The sequence below is a fragment of the Amia ocellicauda genome, chromosome 7, assembly GCF_036373705.1.
Source record: "Amia ocellicauda isolate fAmiCal2 chromosome 7, fAmiCal2.hap1, whole genome shotgun sequence".
Lineage (NCBI taxonomy): Eukaryota > Metazoa > Chordata > Actinopteri > Amiiformes > Amiidae > Amia > Amia ocellicauda.
In genome coordinates, this window is record NC_089856.1 from 10248086 (window position 1) to 10265158 (window position 17073).

The 17073-nt window shown below is 43.2% G+C and overlaps 1 protein-coding gene across 1 annotated transcript in view; it reads right to left on the bottom strand.

Moving 5' to 3' along the window:
* cers5 (ceramide synthase 5) overlaps positions 1-16861 on the bottom strand; it is a 30941-nt gene extending 14080 nt beyond the window's left edge. Inside the window, exon 1 of the mRNA XM_066708302.1 lies at positions 16466-16861. Coding sequence (XP_066564399.1) covers positions 16466-16638 — 173 coding nt within the window. The 5' untranslated portion in view covers positions 16639-16861. The remainder of the gene's footprint in view (positions 1-16465) is intronic.
* Positions 16862-17073: the final 212 nt, after the last annotated feature.

The following is a 17073-nucleotide window of genomic DNA, read 5'->3' on the forward strand; positions in this document are numbered from 1 at the left end:
ACAATGAGTTCACTGTACTAAACTGGCCCCCACAGTCACCAGATCTCAACCCAATAGAGCATCTTTGGGATGTGGTGGAACGGGAGCTTCGTGCCCTGGATGTGCATCCCACAAATCTCCATCAACTGCAAGATGCTATCCTATCAATATGGGCCAACATTTCTAAAGAATGCTTTCAGCACCTTGTTGAATCAATGCCACGTAGAATTAAGGCAGTTGTGAAGGCGAAAGGGGGTCAAACACAGTATTAGTATGGTGTTCCTAATAATCCTTTAGGTGAGTGTATTTGGTACATTCAGTTCACATGAAGGGACTGCTGCTATTGTGCACTACATAAACTGTACAGTGCTTTGCAGGAAACACAAGAAGCCATCCATTATTTCCAAATATTTTGTAGTAAATTAATAATTTACTACAGAGCTGGTCTAGTGGATCACAAATGGTCTGCCCCTCAAAAGTTCGTACAAAAGCGAAGGGTAGCAAAGCAGTTAGAAAAGATGTATGGTATCTGACACGGACCCTAAAGAGTGGTGTTTGGTGTTGGTAGAATCAAACTGACAGAGGAAATGACTCGTGGAATTTCTCACCCTCCCTTTCCTCTCGCCTCACTAGCACTTGGCATGCTCTTGTAGGTCGTCCCCACCATCGCGCTTATACCGGCACGTCCCTAATGGAGCAACCCTCCCCACAAACAGCTCCTGCGGTCAATGATTGATCCATCGTCTGTCCTGGATTGTGTGGCTAATGTTTAGCCTGTTGTTGAGGAGAGCAACATTTCCTTCAAGTGTGACTGACGGAGAAGCCTCAAACTAAAAACAAAATCTATAGCTCTAAACAAAATACACATTCAAAAGAAACTAAATCAGGCCCTGCTTTGGCAGATCTCAACCTCAAATATCTATGAAATGGAATGATTCCAGAGTTACACAAGCACCCACCCTGCTGTAATAATGCAAAGGGAAATAGGCCACTAAGAAATCTGCAAACAATAATCGCAGAACAATAATCTGAAAAAAATTAATCTGCGACTGAGTTTAAAGAGCAGGTTGCAGATTTTAAATGAATACATATAGGACTGTGTGATTATGCTACATCGGTGAATGTAGAACACCTGCAAGTTTGCTTTGTTTTGATCGCACCCTTTGCAAGACTGTGCACTTCTGTAAATCAGCCTCACACACACACAAAAAAAAGGCCATACTGGAGCCACTCAGATAAGGTTAATTGTTGGTGTTAATTCACCATTTACACACACTGACACTGGCAGGTGTAACGTGGGCAATCTGGCTGAAATATGTTCAGTCACACAAGGGGAGATTTTCTCGAGTTAAAAACCTTCAGTTTGCTGCCTTGATATTTTGCCAGGGTGGGGGGGAAGAGGGGGATGAACAAGAAACTCCCAGACAAGGTAGGTAGTTGAGCAAACCATGGGAAGGTTGAAGAAAAAGGCACCACTAAATCACTTTGAGAGGCATCATACAGTGTTTCTGCATTTTAGCCACACTTCGGTTTTACACCGACGACGAGACCGCATCATTGCCTGCGCAGACCTGGCAAGTCGGTGCATGTACTTTCATGATGTCAGCTGGCGTTCTTGCTGGAAGCCCTTCGACAGGCTCCCTGCGGCCTCCGAGCCACGCCCTGATCACAATGCCACCTGCCATTTAAAAAGGGAAGCTTCTAAACCAACATCTGGTTGCAGGCTGCAGACAATGAAAAGCATTAACAGAAGGCGTGTTGCAAAGCAGAGGCATGTGGCGCAGTATAGGGTGTCAGTGGCTTGGGCCAGAACACGATGCTTATCACAGAAAGAGGCATGCAGGTTTTCTTTTAGCAAAAAAATAAATAAAGAGAAACTGCAATACAATATGGAATGGTATTTTAACGCAACACTGTGTGGCAGAGGGGTTCATCATAAGTCAGAATCCATACATGATGGATACATGATGGATTCCCCTTAACACTGAAGCCTGCCTGAAGCTCAGATGCAACCAGACAAACCTCAGGATGGGGAGTACGCGGACTGCTCAAGCCCTACTGGCAGGGCCCTGCGTGTTATGCAGCCAACTTACCTAGGCTGCATTTAATTCCTCCCTGCTCAAGGCAGACATGTAGTCTGCTTAATTAAGGAATCGTCTGATTCCTTTAATCATCTCAGTTAGTCGTCTTCTATTAATGCGCATCAATGTGCAGATAGAAATGTAGCCATGCACCACTTTATTACCGATGTTTCTTATACAGTATTATTTCTTAGAATGTGTAAATACATTTAAATGGTTGTTTACTAGTAGGAACACAATTTGTCAATAAATGAGTAAAGAAAAGACAGACTGCATGACCACCTTGCGCCAGGAGGAATTAAGTGCAGCCTAAGAAAGTTGATCATATAAAACACCAGGCCCTACTTCATTTTCTGCCGAGGGTATGGTTTTGGCATGGCAGCCAGCATCACACCGTCCCCATCGGACCTGCGATTGACTCAATTGATTTGATTATTCTTACACAGGTATTTTCCTTTCTCTGCTGCATAGCCCAGGGCAGATCCGGTCATTGAGCGAGGCAGGCATTTCTGTTGACAGTCACGCACTCTCTCATTGGCTCCCCATAAAGAATGCAAGCGCTTGGTGTGCGACGTCTGGCTCGGTTGCATTTTCCAAATAATTCTGATCGGTGCAGCAGGTTTAACTCGATGAGCTCGGTGCCCCCCGGTCTTTGCCCACAATCGCCTGACTGCCTCACAGGTTGTGCAATGCAAGTCTCCCAACTAAGGAATGGTGGATGTTGTTGAGCAGCATTTGCATTCAGTTACATGCAGAACCGGCCAGGCAGAGAGAGCGAGAGAGCAGACCCAGGCGGACAGCAGGGCTGTGGGAACAGAAGGGCCAGGGTCATTCTAACCCAGCTATCAGTACACGGGGAGCGTATACCTGAATCACAAGCAGGCAATGTCCACGACAGCAAGAACAAAAATGCAGGGAGTGTTTCTGAGTGACTTCACACAGAATTCAAGTTGTCAGGGAAATTATGCTTTAAAAAAAATTAATAATAATCTCAGTTAAGAAGCCAATAAGGTTTGGTCTGTGTAAAATGGCTGATCCTTGTGTACAGTGCAGATGTAAGGATCAAGTTAGAGTCCCGTCTCTGAGCCAGCTGGTCACCTAAACTGGGACAGCCGCAACAGGTTCTAATGGGGGAGATGCCCCATCTGCACTACAGTTGCATATAAAAGCAATTGCAGGATGCCTGCTTACAGTTTCTACAAACTGTAGCCGAGGCCAAAAGTCTTGTGCTGGCAGTAAACACATTGTGGGCTCCACACAATCAATCTCCTTGGCTTGGTTTCCAAGTACAGTTTGGTTTTAAAATGATACCGAAGAGCAAAGTGCTGCTCAAAGGTCTCGCTACAGAATCGGAATACACTCAGAATTTTCCTGGCACGGATGCAAAAGTGCAGAATGAGCCAGAGGCATTGCCAGTACAGGAATGAAGAAGTTGATTTGAATTATGTTTTTGTTTTCCTCTATGTAAACACACAGGCGATTCTAACTTGGTTTCGTTTAGAGCACATATAGCACTGCTGCAGTACATCCCTTTGCAGAGTACTTGGGCACATTGTGATTCACCCCCAGATCACAGCTGGGATTCCAGGCCAGCTCTTTGATACAACCAGCTCCTTTGTTGTGCAACTGGCTTAATGATCAACTGAACAAACCATTAAAAGACAGAGACAAGCCCTGCAGTGGATTGGAAGCCGTGGTGGCTAGTGCCCAGAACCCACAAGTTGTACACCAACACTGGCACTCGGCCAACACGAGATTACTAGTTGAAACTCCAAAGTCTTTCTTCCATCCCCAGGTAGTGCAGAACGGCTCTAGAAAGAGCAAAGCATTCTCAACCATCAGTGAAAACAGGGCAGCTACGACCAGACAGGCCCACAGCTCAATCACTAACTTTGATCTTTAATATGAACTTTGATTCTGCAGTGCCAGACAGAAGGCCCAGACACCTGTATTACACCAATGAGACGTCTATCTTCCTGCATTATTAGCCTTAACAATAGTCAGAACCCAAACTCAAACCAACACACAGACGTTTCACAGTCCTCTGGGGTTTCCTACTTGCCTTTAGAACAAATAAATCATCGCCACCAACATAGTTTCCCAATGAAGATTGAGAAAATAAAATTGTCTAGTAAAAGTCCAGTATTAGTTTATGCCCTGCATTTTGTATGGGCCCATTCCATTATTAATAGTGATGCACTGAGAAACTGCTGCATTACAGCTCATTTCACCCCACTGGAAACTACAAACCTGTAGTTTTCATCCAGACCCAGGTGTCAGCAAGTTCACATCAGACTGGTTTTAAGCTATGAATCACACTACACACAAGTCTGATCAGGCAACTATGTTATTTGAAAATATTTCCCGCACGGGGGGTGAATTATAAAAAAAAAAAGAGACACCAGCTAAACTAGACATCCAATCCACAACTCTAAATCACACTTTGTTGACCATCTAGAAGTACACACATACTGGGGAAACCTAACTCTTGCCCATCCCTAAAATAAAGACTCACAGTTCAAATATTACAGAGAATCCATCTAGATGTAGCCCTGAGATCAGTCTTACCTTTCAATTTAATTGTAAGAATGCATTATTCAATTATTATTCAATGTAATCCAGAGCCCAGCCCTAGAGTTAGCTTAATTTAGAGGAGACTGAGGCTTGAGGCCAGCATTTAACCACTTCAACATCATGATGTACACACGTACATCAAATGAAAACCCTCACACGGTACCATGCCGTACCTGCGTATGTCAAGATTCTTATTCTATTCTGTTAGCATCTTCTCAGTTTAGCGTTTCAGGTTTCATTCCCAAAGGCAGTGCTGCTACTGTACAATGTGTATTGAAAGCCGTGGAGGGTGATCATGTGACATTTATACAATCGCATGTCATTTAGAGCTTCCAATGTACCCGTGCGCATACAGAAGACTTACATCTATTGCGACAACCAATTCACCTTTAACAAATATATAAATAGTTTTAGATTAGTTGTACTGTGATGAAATACAACCCCAATTCCAAAAAAGTTGGGACAGTATGGAAAATGCAAAAAAAAAAAAAAAAAAGTCATTTGAAAATTCAACTCACCCTGTACTATACTGAAAACACATTAACAAATTATTTGATGTTTTACTTTGTGAATTTAATTTATTTTTGAAAATACACACTCATTTCAAATCTGATGACTGCTACATACTCCAAAAAAGTTGACTGTTTACCACTGTGTAACATCACCTTTTCTTTTAATAACACTTATTAAGCGTTTGGGCACCAGTTGGTTAAGTTTAGCACGCGGAATTTTACCCCATTCATCCATTATGCATTTCTTCAGCTGCGCAACTGTACAGGGCCTTCATTGCCTTATTTTGCACTACACATTCTCAATCGGAGACAGGTCAGGACTGCAAGCAGGCAATGCGAGCACCCGCACTCTCTGCTTACGCAACCATGCGCTTGTAATTTGGGCAGAATGTGGTTTGGCATTGTCCTGCTGGAAAATGCAGGGACGCCCCCTGAAAAAAAAAAAAAAAAAAACGTCTGGATGGCAGCATATGTTGGTCCAAAATGTGTACATATCTTTCTGAATTAATGGTGTCCTCACAGATGTGCAAGTTACCCATGCCATGGGCACTGACACACCCCCATACCAAGACAGACGCTGGCTTTTGGACCAGATGCCGATAACAGCTTAGATGGTCATTTTCTTCTTTGGCCTGGAGAACACGATGGCTGTTTTGTTAACTTGCATCTGTGGATGCAGCTTGAATGGTGTTGACTGACAAAGGTTTACCAAAGAGCCCATGTCAGGATATCCATTACAGACTCATGACGTTTAAGACCGTGATGTCTGAAGGTTCGGAGATCACGGGCATTCAGAAGTAGTTTATGGTCTTGCCCTATACACACCGAGATTTGACCGGATTCCTTGAATCTTTTAATTATATTGTGCACTGTAGAAGGTGAAATGCCCAAAATCCTATCGATTGGTCTTTGGGGAATGTTGTTCTCAAAGTGTTGGATTATTCGCTGACGCATCTGTTGGCAGATTGGCGAGCCTTGACCCATCCTTGCTCTTGAAGGAATGATTACACAATTTCCCCATATCATGTCACATCGCTATTAGTCCTAAATTGCCCCAGTCCCAACTTTTTTGGAACGTGTTGCATGCATCAATTTCAAAATAAATGTTTACCTTCAAAAAACTATGCAGTTGATTAGGTAAAACATCAAATACCTAGTCTTTATAAGTTTGTTAAAATACAAGTCAAAGTACATTTACAAATCACTACTCTGTTTTTATTAGCATTTTCCATACTGTCCCAACTTTTTCAGAATTGGGGTTGTATGTTCAGAAAACAGTGCTGAATACAAGGCAATGAAACCACGTCTGTGGCAGCCAGATCCATCACAATACTGCGCAGAGCACTGTAGTGCAGTCTTCCAAGGTTGTTGTATTGAACAGTTAAATAAATGGCACACAGGTTTTGATAGTGGTTGAGTTTCTGATAATTATTGTTCATTGTTTATTATAGCATTTCAGTGTTATTTTCATAGGAGTTCCAGTATATTGCATATTATTTGCATGTGTTCATTATGTTTATTTGCATTTTAGGGTATGGTTTCTTTTTATTATTACAAGTTTGTTATTTATTATAAAGTATATTCATGCAACTTACATTGCATTGATTTCTTTGTTCAAACCAAAAAAAATGTATCAATTTACTGAACATGGATATGTAGTACACAGGAGTGTAAAGGGTTAATGGAAAAACATTTTGGTTTGTGTTTTTGCATTTCATTAATCACATTTACATTGTAAAGCAATTTCAGGTGCTAAAACATTATCATTATCTTCAAAATCTGGTGCCTAGTAAGGGTTTTCATTTTTTAATCTGGAGCTGAAGTGGTTAAAAGGTAAAGGTTCATGTATTTCAGTTGTTGAATGTTGGAAAGAATGACATGTCTCACTATAACAGAAGATGACTGATATTTAAGGCAATAGATCTTCCCAGACAACATTGTTTAAGGCAGAGGTGGGTGACTCCATTTCAAGGGGCCCAGTTATCTGCAGGTGCATTTCAATTAACAACTGATTAAGAAGTGTGGGAAGAGAAAGTCATTAAGGCCCAATACAGAATGGAAAAACAAAATCACAATGGCCTTCAATAACTGCCCAACCCTGGAGCCCTCTACTTGTCTTAAAGTGCATAAAATCTGCAGAATTGCCCTTTGGCATGACAATAAAGATAAGGTGAGACATTGTGCAAAGGTGGCGAAGTTATTACAAAACTGTGCCACTGACCTCAGAGGGTCAAAGTAATTTTCAGCATCAACAAACCACAGCATGATCACTTCTCGCAATGGGAATGTTGACATCTCTTATGGGGAAGGAGAAGTCGGTGTCTGGGTCTCTGATTTTGTGATGTCATTGAAAGCTTGCGAGTGTGTTCTAGGTGTTGCGAAATGCTTTTCTGTATGGATGTTGTAAGCCCTTGTATTGATGAACATGTTTGTCATCACAAACAAGTACTTTTTCTAACCATTAAAATGGCTCAGAATTATTGTCTGCCTTACTTTTTCGTTAATCAACAGAATTTAAACTGATATTGTAACATTAATTGATAACCAAATAAAACATTTAAAAATAAGTTTCTGCAAGCAGTCCCAATATCACGTCGGTACCTGAAAGGGACGTAATTTCTTGCATTCGGCATGCAATAAGAGCAGTAATTCTGCATTTATAAATAACCTACTGATGATAGGAAAGTGACAGCTGCTAAATTTAGAAGGGTTACTATGTGTCAGAAGTAGAACATGCAACTTTGTTTGAGGTTTATCATTTGTGATTCAGGTTACCACAGACTTCCGTCAGAACAAAAGATCGACTTATTTTAGATTTGTTATGATGGTGTCTGTATTACAAAGATGACAGCTCCATTACAATAGCAATCTCAAATACTGTCCTTAAATTCACGGTTTCACTGTGACACCTTTTTGCGCAAGTCTACAAGAGCAAAAAAATCTGAAAATTATAAAATCACCCAAACAGGTACCAAAATGTTATGTTGGGTGTGTCAGAATGAAACGCACACAAACATGGCCGCAGCACACACCTTTTTAAAAATGTGACATCCACACATTCAGACTCATGAACACCCACAGATGCATGCAGACATTGTTGAAGTTAAAATCAACATATCAGACAACAAAGAACAAAGATAATATTTTGTTTATATTATAATTTGTACACCTGTTTGGTGTCTTTGTTCCAGTCAAAACCCTAGGGGGTGGTGGTAAATAAAAATGCCACTAGCACAAAATGTACCTGGCTGATTATATCTTTTCATCCTGATGTCTTTAGATGAGCATTTAAAAAATTAAAAAAAAACAAGAATATAATAGAGAATGACATTTACTCTTGTGTAAGAATAGGGGTACATGTTTTAGGAGAATGTAGCAGAAATGTCTTTCCCCTCCCCCCCCCCCCCAAACACCAGGCTATGCAAATGTATTCAAAACAAGGAGAAAAACAACACTAAATATCCAGCAAATAGCCTCTCTCAAGCCTGGATCGGCCCACAGCAACAGGCAATAGGCCTTGTACTTCTCCATTCCCCCGCCAGTCCTGCGCGATCAGGCACCCTGCCTCGCAGCTCGAATGCAGAAGAGTTGCTAAATAAAGCACTACAAAACCCGACCTTCCCATAGAGCTAATCACCTCGTGCAGTACCTGCAGAACAGTGCAATCTGGAGAGATCAGGTTTACTTTGTGGTTGCCCCCTGTTGCTCAAACGTGACAAAGCTGGTATAATAGAGCATGCTATTTTTAGATAGAAACAGCATAATTTATACCAATACAGATTGGACCGGAGTGAAGAGATTTTTGTCAGATGGTCGTAGATTGACTGTTCCCAACACGGAGCAAGCAGACTGCCTTACTGAACTTGACAGAATTGGACTCCTAAATGCGTCAGCAGCAACCCTCTACCATTCGTGCCTCACTGTGCACTACCCTGGCAAACATACTACCAGACTAAATGCATTACAAATCAAGAGTTGAACTGGATGCTACTGAAGGCACGGTCTGCCACCACACTAAGCCCTTAAAATCCTCTGCAAAGGACGTGACAGATGCAGTCTGGAGATGGTAGACAGAACAAATGCACTCCAACACCCGCTCTCAAAAATGAAGGGGGGGACAGGGGACTGCACTGCTTTGAAGTCTCACACCAACACTGCCAGACCCCACACAGATTACAGTGTGGAATCACACCCGTCACATGGGAATTACCGCGCTGCACCGGCTCACCAAATCCTCATCTCCAGAGTCCTGTTGGAAACAAAGAGATTGCTATGGAGGGCCTTCGATCATGTGACCGGTTGCTAAAGCCAGTCAGCACTCGCACTCCAGGGACAGATCTGTTGGGTGAGTGTGAGGCTAGGAGGAGAAGGCCAGTGTGGAAATATACAGCCCCTTTCACACTAGCACAGCAACCAAGGCTCTGACCCACTTTTTAGCAACAGTGATCTAAGTTAGTGGGAAAGCAAGTACACAGGTTGGCTCAGATAGTCTCAGAAGGCCAGCACTGACCCCGGTAGAGAGAGAGGAAAGGCTCCGAGAAACTTCCTTCAGTGACCAGAGACCTAACCCACCCATTAAAACTGCAGTGTAGGGCGGTGCGGGGTGCAGGGTGCTAGTGTTCAAACCCAGTGATCAATGCATTGTTGTTCTCAAACCCCCAGTTCTGGCCAAAGGCTGTATTTATCAGTGCATTTAACACTGAGGCGGGAGGCAGCAGAAAATGCCACACAGGCACACAGACCTCTGAAAAAAAAAAACTCTGGACGGAAATGTCAGAACTGCATTTATTTTTAGGCCTGTATTTGATGTAAGCTAAAGTGAAAACCACAGTTCAAGACCAGGGCTTTGACCACCAACCGATGAACTGGAAATCAGATAGGTCTTCCACAGTACAGCATGCAATTATCTCCCTCTCATAAAGCAGACTGGTGAGAAGATAGCAGAACAAAAGAAGTTGTTATTCTCACACACAGAAATTTGAGAAATGTGAAACACTGTGCAGTAAATACAAGCAGATCCACTCTTAAATCACTCCTAATTTGTACTACAGAGTCAAGTAGAGCCTTGCGTGTCACCCAGCTCACACTTTACGGGGCAGGAGGTGGACTCAATTTGTGGGAATGGTTGTAGGAATTTAGGAGGTTGTGGAGTTTGGGGTGTGATTGTTTTAATTGAGCAAAGCTGGTAAGGGAACCCCAGACACCTTCTTTTGTGGATTAGTATCTGCATGAAATATCAGGCTTTTCGCTCACCCCAGGAAACCACTGACCTCAGCCGGCACATTAGCTCAGCTCTCTATGCAGCCAGAAAGCAAACCAGCCAACCAAACAAACACAAACCACTGGGATTTCTAAGGGGACCCACGATTCCCGCATCCTGGTTTCTTCCAGAACCAGATTTTCCCCGTGACCAGCCTCAGGTCGCACTAGTGGTGGGTGACACCAAACTTTTGGTATCATGATACTCGATACTACCACGATACCACCAGAAAAGTGACCTAAAGCAGAACAGTAATAAAACTAACGGAGTTCCTGGTAATTTTGAAATACTTTTTGAAATTCCATTAAAACAAATTACAACATGTTTTACGGTTTTGATTTGTTTCTTCAATAAATAGTTTTTAAGTAAGTCATCATCCCTATCTTCTTGTAGGTTGTAAAGCAACTTTCTTATGCTGATAACATCAATTGAGAAACAAACTCCACAAAAGTGCAAAATAGTTAGCAAATTCACATACAAGACAAGAGGGGTCTAGCCTTCATAATTTACACTCAGGTTTGAAAGCTACTGTAATTACAAACCCTGAAATATTTGTAAAGTTTATATTAAAATTTCCCCTATAAAAAAAATTTGATGAAATAATTTATAGAAAGGTATTAAATATGCTTTTTTGTAAGAAACAAGCATGTCTACATATTTTTGTTTGTTTTGTTTAAACTGTCTGCAGCTGGGACTTGGACATAATCTTAAACTAAGGACATTTCTACATGTATTTATTTTAGTCTTAGTGGATTTAATACTTTCCTTTGCATTCCAACCACATAAAGTTCAGGTATACTTATCCCAAACACTAATTCTGCAGTGCTCCTGTCCTGCAACAGCTAGCGGTGCTATAACTGAACACTGTGTTCTTGTGCTGCAGGTACAGTAGCTGATTTAATAACATTCCCCAAAAACTAGTACAGTGGTTAGTGTTTTAGTGTGTACATCTTCTCCTCGCTGTGGCTGTTCTTTCAATTAAATGTGGCGATTTCTCACAAAATTCTTTGTTATTCCCAGATCCTGATAACAGTACAGTACGTAATGTAAACAACAAAACATAATTCACTAGCATCATCTAACTCAGCAAAATCAATGGAAATGTTTTAGTTCTTGTTATTATTTAAACAAAGTAAAGGTCAAAGCTTAATTTTAGAATCCTAACGTCTGACTTCTGCAAACAGGTCCAAATGTCGATCTGATAAATGTTTATGCAAATTGGATGGTTTTGCCTGCAGTCCCTCGTTACAGCCCACATCGCAGAAAAAAATTGCATCACACTGAAGCAATGACTGTTGGAAGGACTGTCAAGGAAACCAAAGTGCAACTGGAATCGGAATGGAGAACCAGGAACAAAACCCCAAACACTTTGCTTACCCTACCACCACAAACACTTCCAGAACAAATTTGCAAAGCTTGCCAGGATCAACCCCCACCCACGCCCTCCCCACTATGAACCCTGGGCCAGTCTTGTCAGGATGTTCCGTCATTCATTTTTAAACCCGTCTCGATGCCCTGGCTGACAGGACCACAACAAAAGCAGTTTGATGAATAAATGAAGGAGCCGGCGAGGCAGCAGTGCACTGACACTGTGCCACACGCCCCAGTCTCCCTGATAAAGGCTTTTGTCAGCACCCATTCCCGAGACCACGGCTCCCTCTGCGTCAGGGGAGCGCAGCAATACACTAAGGAGTCCATTCTCTGCGGCTGCCTCACTGAGGGTCTCGTCCCCCTGTCCTCCGGACCTCGCTTTTGACTTCAATTATACACCTGCCTTTAAAAAAAACCCCAACAAGATCAGGTTGTCATTCAAGTCGTGCATCTTTGCGTTTCATGGGCAGCGATGTCTTATAATAGGTAAATACGACATCCGCTGTATTCTCCTGTGATCTGCACTGTTTGAAAGTGTGAAACTCAACTGGCTCATCATAAACCAGACCAACTGGGACATAGGTGAGGTTACTATTTCCTCATTTGGATTACCTTGTTTGGTTTAGTCGTGAAGCAGACATTTATTGCTTGTGCACATCACTCTTAAAAAGGTTTAATTTTCAGCTGGAGTTGAAAGCAAATATATTCCAATACATTTAATAGCGTTCTTCAATGGCAAGTAGTTACTGTGGCTAACAGAAGGCAGGTCAGTCAACAAGAAATAAAGCCCAAATGCAAAGGACTGTACATCAGACTTACTGATCAGCCACTAGTGTGTGGGGAACGCAACTCTCCCTTCACATACAACACATGGATCTACTGAAATGTCTCAGTTTACTTTTAATTTCCTCTATGGAACATTTAAAAAATAAAAATGCAATTAGCAGTACATTTCCTCTCCACTTCAATTCCCTGAGCTCAAGTTGTAAGTTTCAATATCCCCAGATGCACAATTTTCATCTTATTTTAAAAGGAGCTGTATCGTCAAAATGAAAAATCACTTATCACACGTATTGCTTTGGCCAAGAGCCTGACTGAGGTCATTTTCGCTGCAGGCAATCCATTTGAGGCTAGTGAACCACTCCCATCACCAGGGGAGACAACAGCTACTGCGATGGCCCAAGAGGGGCAACTCTCTCCAGTCAAACCCCATCACCACAAATCCCTTCGCACTGTGCAGGATTCAGGATTGCTTACAGATTGACTGAGAATACAATTTCTTACATTTTACAGTTTGTTTTCGTCTATATTAAGAAGAAAAAAAAAATCAATTGATGGGGCTTCTTCGTAATAAGTTTGTTGCAGCCACTCGGAAGGTACTGCATTAGGTCAGTAGTAAACCCCTGATCTGATCTGGAAAGTCAGACCCTGTGTGTAAAGTGCTTGGAAGTCAATAGTTAATCCTTACTTCAGGAGCCCCAGTTGAGAGGTGGAACAGGGGCAGAGAGACATCCAGAGCATTCAGCTAAGTATCACTATTTATCATTATGACATAGCAGCTAAAGAGATGTGGTAGATCTTGAAGGCAGTGCTTTAAAACTTGCTTTTACTTACTTTTTCTACATCCTGTGGTAGGGATATCCATCTTCCTGGTGAAACTGATGACACTGCGATCAACTGCACGTGACACAGAGAGCTAGGGATTTTAGGCAGAATTGTGTTGCGTCTCCCACCCCCCACACCCTGACCCTCACCCTCACCCTCACATGCATTTACTACCCACATTAAAAAAAGGCCAGGGACAGATGCACTGTACCCAGGTGTCAGAGAATCACTTTGCAGCTCATTCCATTATCCATTCCGAAATCCCTAGACCCGTCTGCCGGGAGCACTTTAGCCCGTCCCTCATCACATTACCGCACTCTTCTCAGCACCATCTCTCTGCCAGATCCTCATGAGAAACCGCGATAAATAAATCAATCAAACGGGGAACAAACACACAAGCTGACGACTCCACTAATCCACTCTTCCTGAGCGTCACTACAGTGAAGTTTTCAGCATTCTGGTATTTGTGAAGGAGACTGTGATAGTCAGTATGTATAGTTCAGATTACACTATTGCTGGCATCGTTGAGGAGATGTACAGAACCTCTAAATACAACTGCCAACAGTGTAGCACACCCAATCACAATGCAGGGAGGGGAACACAGCTGGTTTAGGGAGAATACACAGAACACCTGTGGGATCATCTGCAACCAAGAAATCAGAGAGACGGCATGTACAGACTTCTCTCACGGCACAGTAATCCTCCTACCTTCTGTGAAAAGGTGTGCAGCAGTCCCTACTGTGAAGAAAGGCGCTTAAAGGCTGGCCCTGTGTGATGTGTTGTGATGCGTCTTGCCTTCTGGCCCCCGCACTTTTGGAACTTTACTGCATGATCCAAAGCTCTCCCTGTTAGATTCTAGTTAAGCCTGCAAAGGCATATTAGTAAAAGAAAAACCTTCTTAAACTACGGTGGTTTGATCTACGGGGAGCAGAGAAGAAAAAGGAATGGGGGGGAAAAAAAAAAAAAAAAAAAAACAGAACCAACACTTGTTAAGGGCTTCTGACGCTAACAAAGAATTCAGATGGTCTCTTCTCAGCAGGGTTAGCGATGCAACACCGACGCTTTTGATACGGTCTGCACTGAACATGCCACTCACTGTACAGGCTTAATGACTAACTGATCTGATAGCAGCCCTAAGATTGACAAGGCTGTAATAACCACTAGACTGTAACTTTTATTTTTACAACCCAGAACTTTCCCCAATAAAGTCAAGGCATGTCTTGCTGAAGCTCTCATTTAGGCATCCAGACGAACAGCAGTGCCAAAAGTCTGGGTTTGACTGACAGCACCCACAACTAAGACAATGCACTCCATCCAGCACAGACAAGTGCAGTGCTTGAGCCTTAGATGCTGTTTTTGTTAACTCATTACAATCTATAATCTTTGCCCCTGTCATGTTTTGTAGTAGTTTCTTTAATGCTTGTCACATCAGGAGCTCATTCATAGCTTTCAATGTAATCTGGAAACCACAATTTAAAGAAACAGCCTCTTGTACAATTCTATGCTTTTGTCACAAACAAAGCCTGGGCATTTTATCAATGCACCTGAATGTATATTCAAAGCTTCCTCCTTCCACGAGATCCTGCAGCTCTTACAACCTGAAAAAGCTTCTGCAAAAGGCATCTCTTTTTCTCCCCTATAACCCATGCATTTTAAAACCATTGCATTTCACTAGATTAACTGTAGTGGTGCAAGTTTGGCATTTTACAACTATACACTATATTTTCAAAATATACAATACTGGCCTGTTCCTCTCCCCCTGTAGTGAGAGCAGCTGGTCTCTGTGGCCTCTACCCTATTCATCACCCCAGTTTATCCCAGAGGTGCTCTGTGGGACTGAGGTCAGGATTCTGAACAGACAAGTTGGTCTAATGCTATTCCCCTTCAACAGCTGTCAACATACACTGTCCTAGCTGTAGATTTCCAGAGTCTCACAATACAGGCCAACCAAATGAAAGCAGTCTGAAATAATCACAACAGGGTGCCATACAAAATAAAAAAATAAGTATCTTGTGCAATCTACCACTGGCCAATGGAGACTGGTTAATTTCCCGATGCCCATATCATGATCGTCGCTTTTGCTGCAGAAGAGATAACTTCATTGTTTGCACTGGGCTTTTTTAACTTTACATGTTCCAGTACAAACCAAAAACCGCAAAAGATCACGCCAGCATTCAAACTCCGCATGGGAAGGACTGTGGCCAGGGTAAACGAGTCTTACCAGCCTTATCCATCCCTTACATTTGAAAAAACCAAAACCAACGATCACAAGACGGCCATCACGCATACTAATCTCCTCTAATTGCAAACGTCGTCCCAATTTATCTGTTGCCATGACAGCGCCGGCCGGAGAAAGTGGCGTGAATGAACGAAACGAGAGAGAGAGAGAGAGAGAGAGAGAGAGAGAGATGCAAACTGCAGGGGGTTTGCGTGGCTGAGAAAAAACGTTCCCAGACGTCCACTTTGCTGACTTTTTGGATTTCACACCCATAACCCTGGCCCGCAAAACCCACGGGTGCAGCAACACGCACGCAATTACTAATCAAGGTTCGTGAATGCCACTAAGCGTTACGATGCGTGCTATGTACGCAACACACCAGGAGATCCATACGTCAAAATAATGTAAGGACACATGCATCCAGCGACTAACCCTCCCACATCGTGTGTGTGTGTGTGTGTGTGTGTGTTTATACATGCGTGTTTTGAAACGGGGTAGGGCCCTGCATATGTTCTGACCCGCTTAAGTTAATGCAGGCGAGTGTGTGGACCATTGCAAACACAGGCAAGAATGCATCGCCGATAGAGAGAGAGAGAGAGAGAGAGAGAGAGAGAGAAACAGTCTACGTTTAAACCACTCAATTCACGTTATTTATAGGCTTAAAAAAAGCATTTAAAACAAACGAGTTAATTTTCCACCAGTTGACACTAGCAGCATTCCGTGCCGACTATAAATTAATTTAACACTCGAACGGTGTCGTTTAGTGGGTAAACACGCAGCCCGTGTATAGACGTGGATAATAATGAAAGAGAGAGAGCGTGGGAATAAAAAGTAAGAGTAAAAGAGACGAAAAAGTTGGCAGTACCTCTCAAAGAGCATCCTGACTGCGAAAATCCCCAAGGCCAGCGGCAAAGCAGACAGCACATGTCCGGCTTTGGGGTACTCCACTCCGGGCTCGGGGTCCGCCAGGTCCGCCCAGGTCACGTTGTGGGGAAGCCAGAACCGCTCGTTCCAGAACCAGGCTGAGAGCGCAGCCATGTTGGGGGGAAGAAGGGAGACGGAGGAGGAAGAGAAGATCACCCGCCCCTCGGTGTCGTACGGATGAACAGGCTCCCTAGGGCGGCTGATCGGTTGAGGAAGTTGCCAAGGCCCCACCCCCGGGCTGCCGTAGTGTAACGCCGCCTCCTCCCGCCTTCTTGGTTACCAAACCAGAGCCGGGCGCAGCAGGGCAGGCCGAGGCAGCGCTCCGGTGTCTCGTCTGTGTAAGCAACTCACCTGCGGCCGCTCGGCTCGTCAGGACGGGGCGGGGTAGAGTAGAGGGCCGGCCGCGGCTATTAGCATAACCCCCATCATACAGGTGACGAAGGCGCTTTATCCAGACAGGCATGCTTTCAGTGTTGCCAAATTTAAGCATTTCCCCCACAGATTGAGGGTATTTGTAAGTGCCCCGGGACATTTGGGGGCAACACTTGT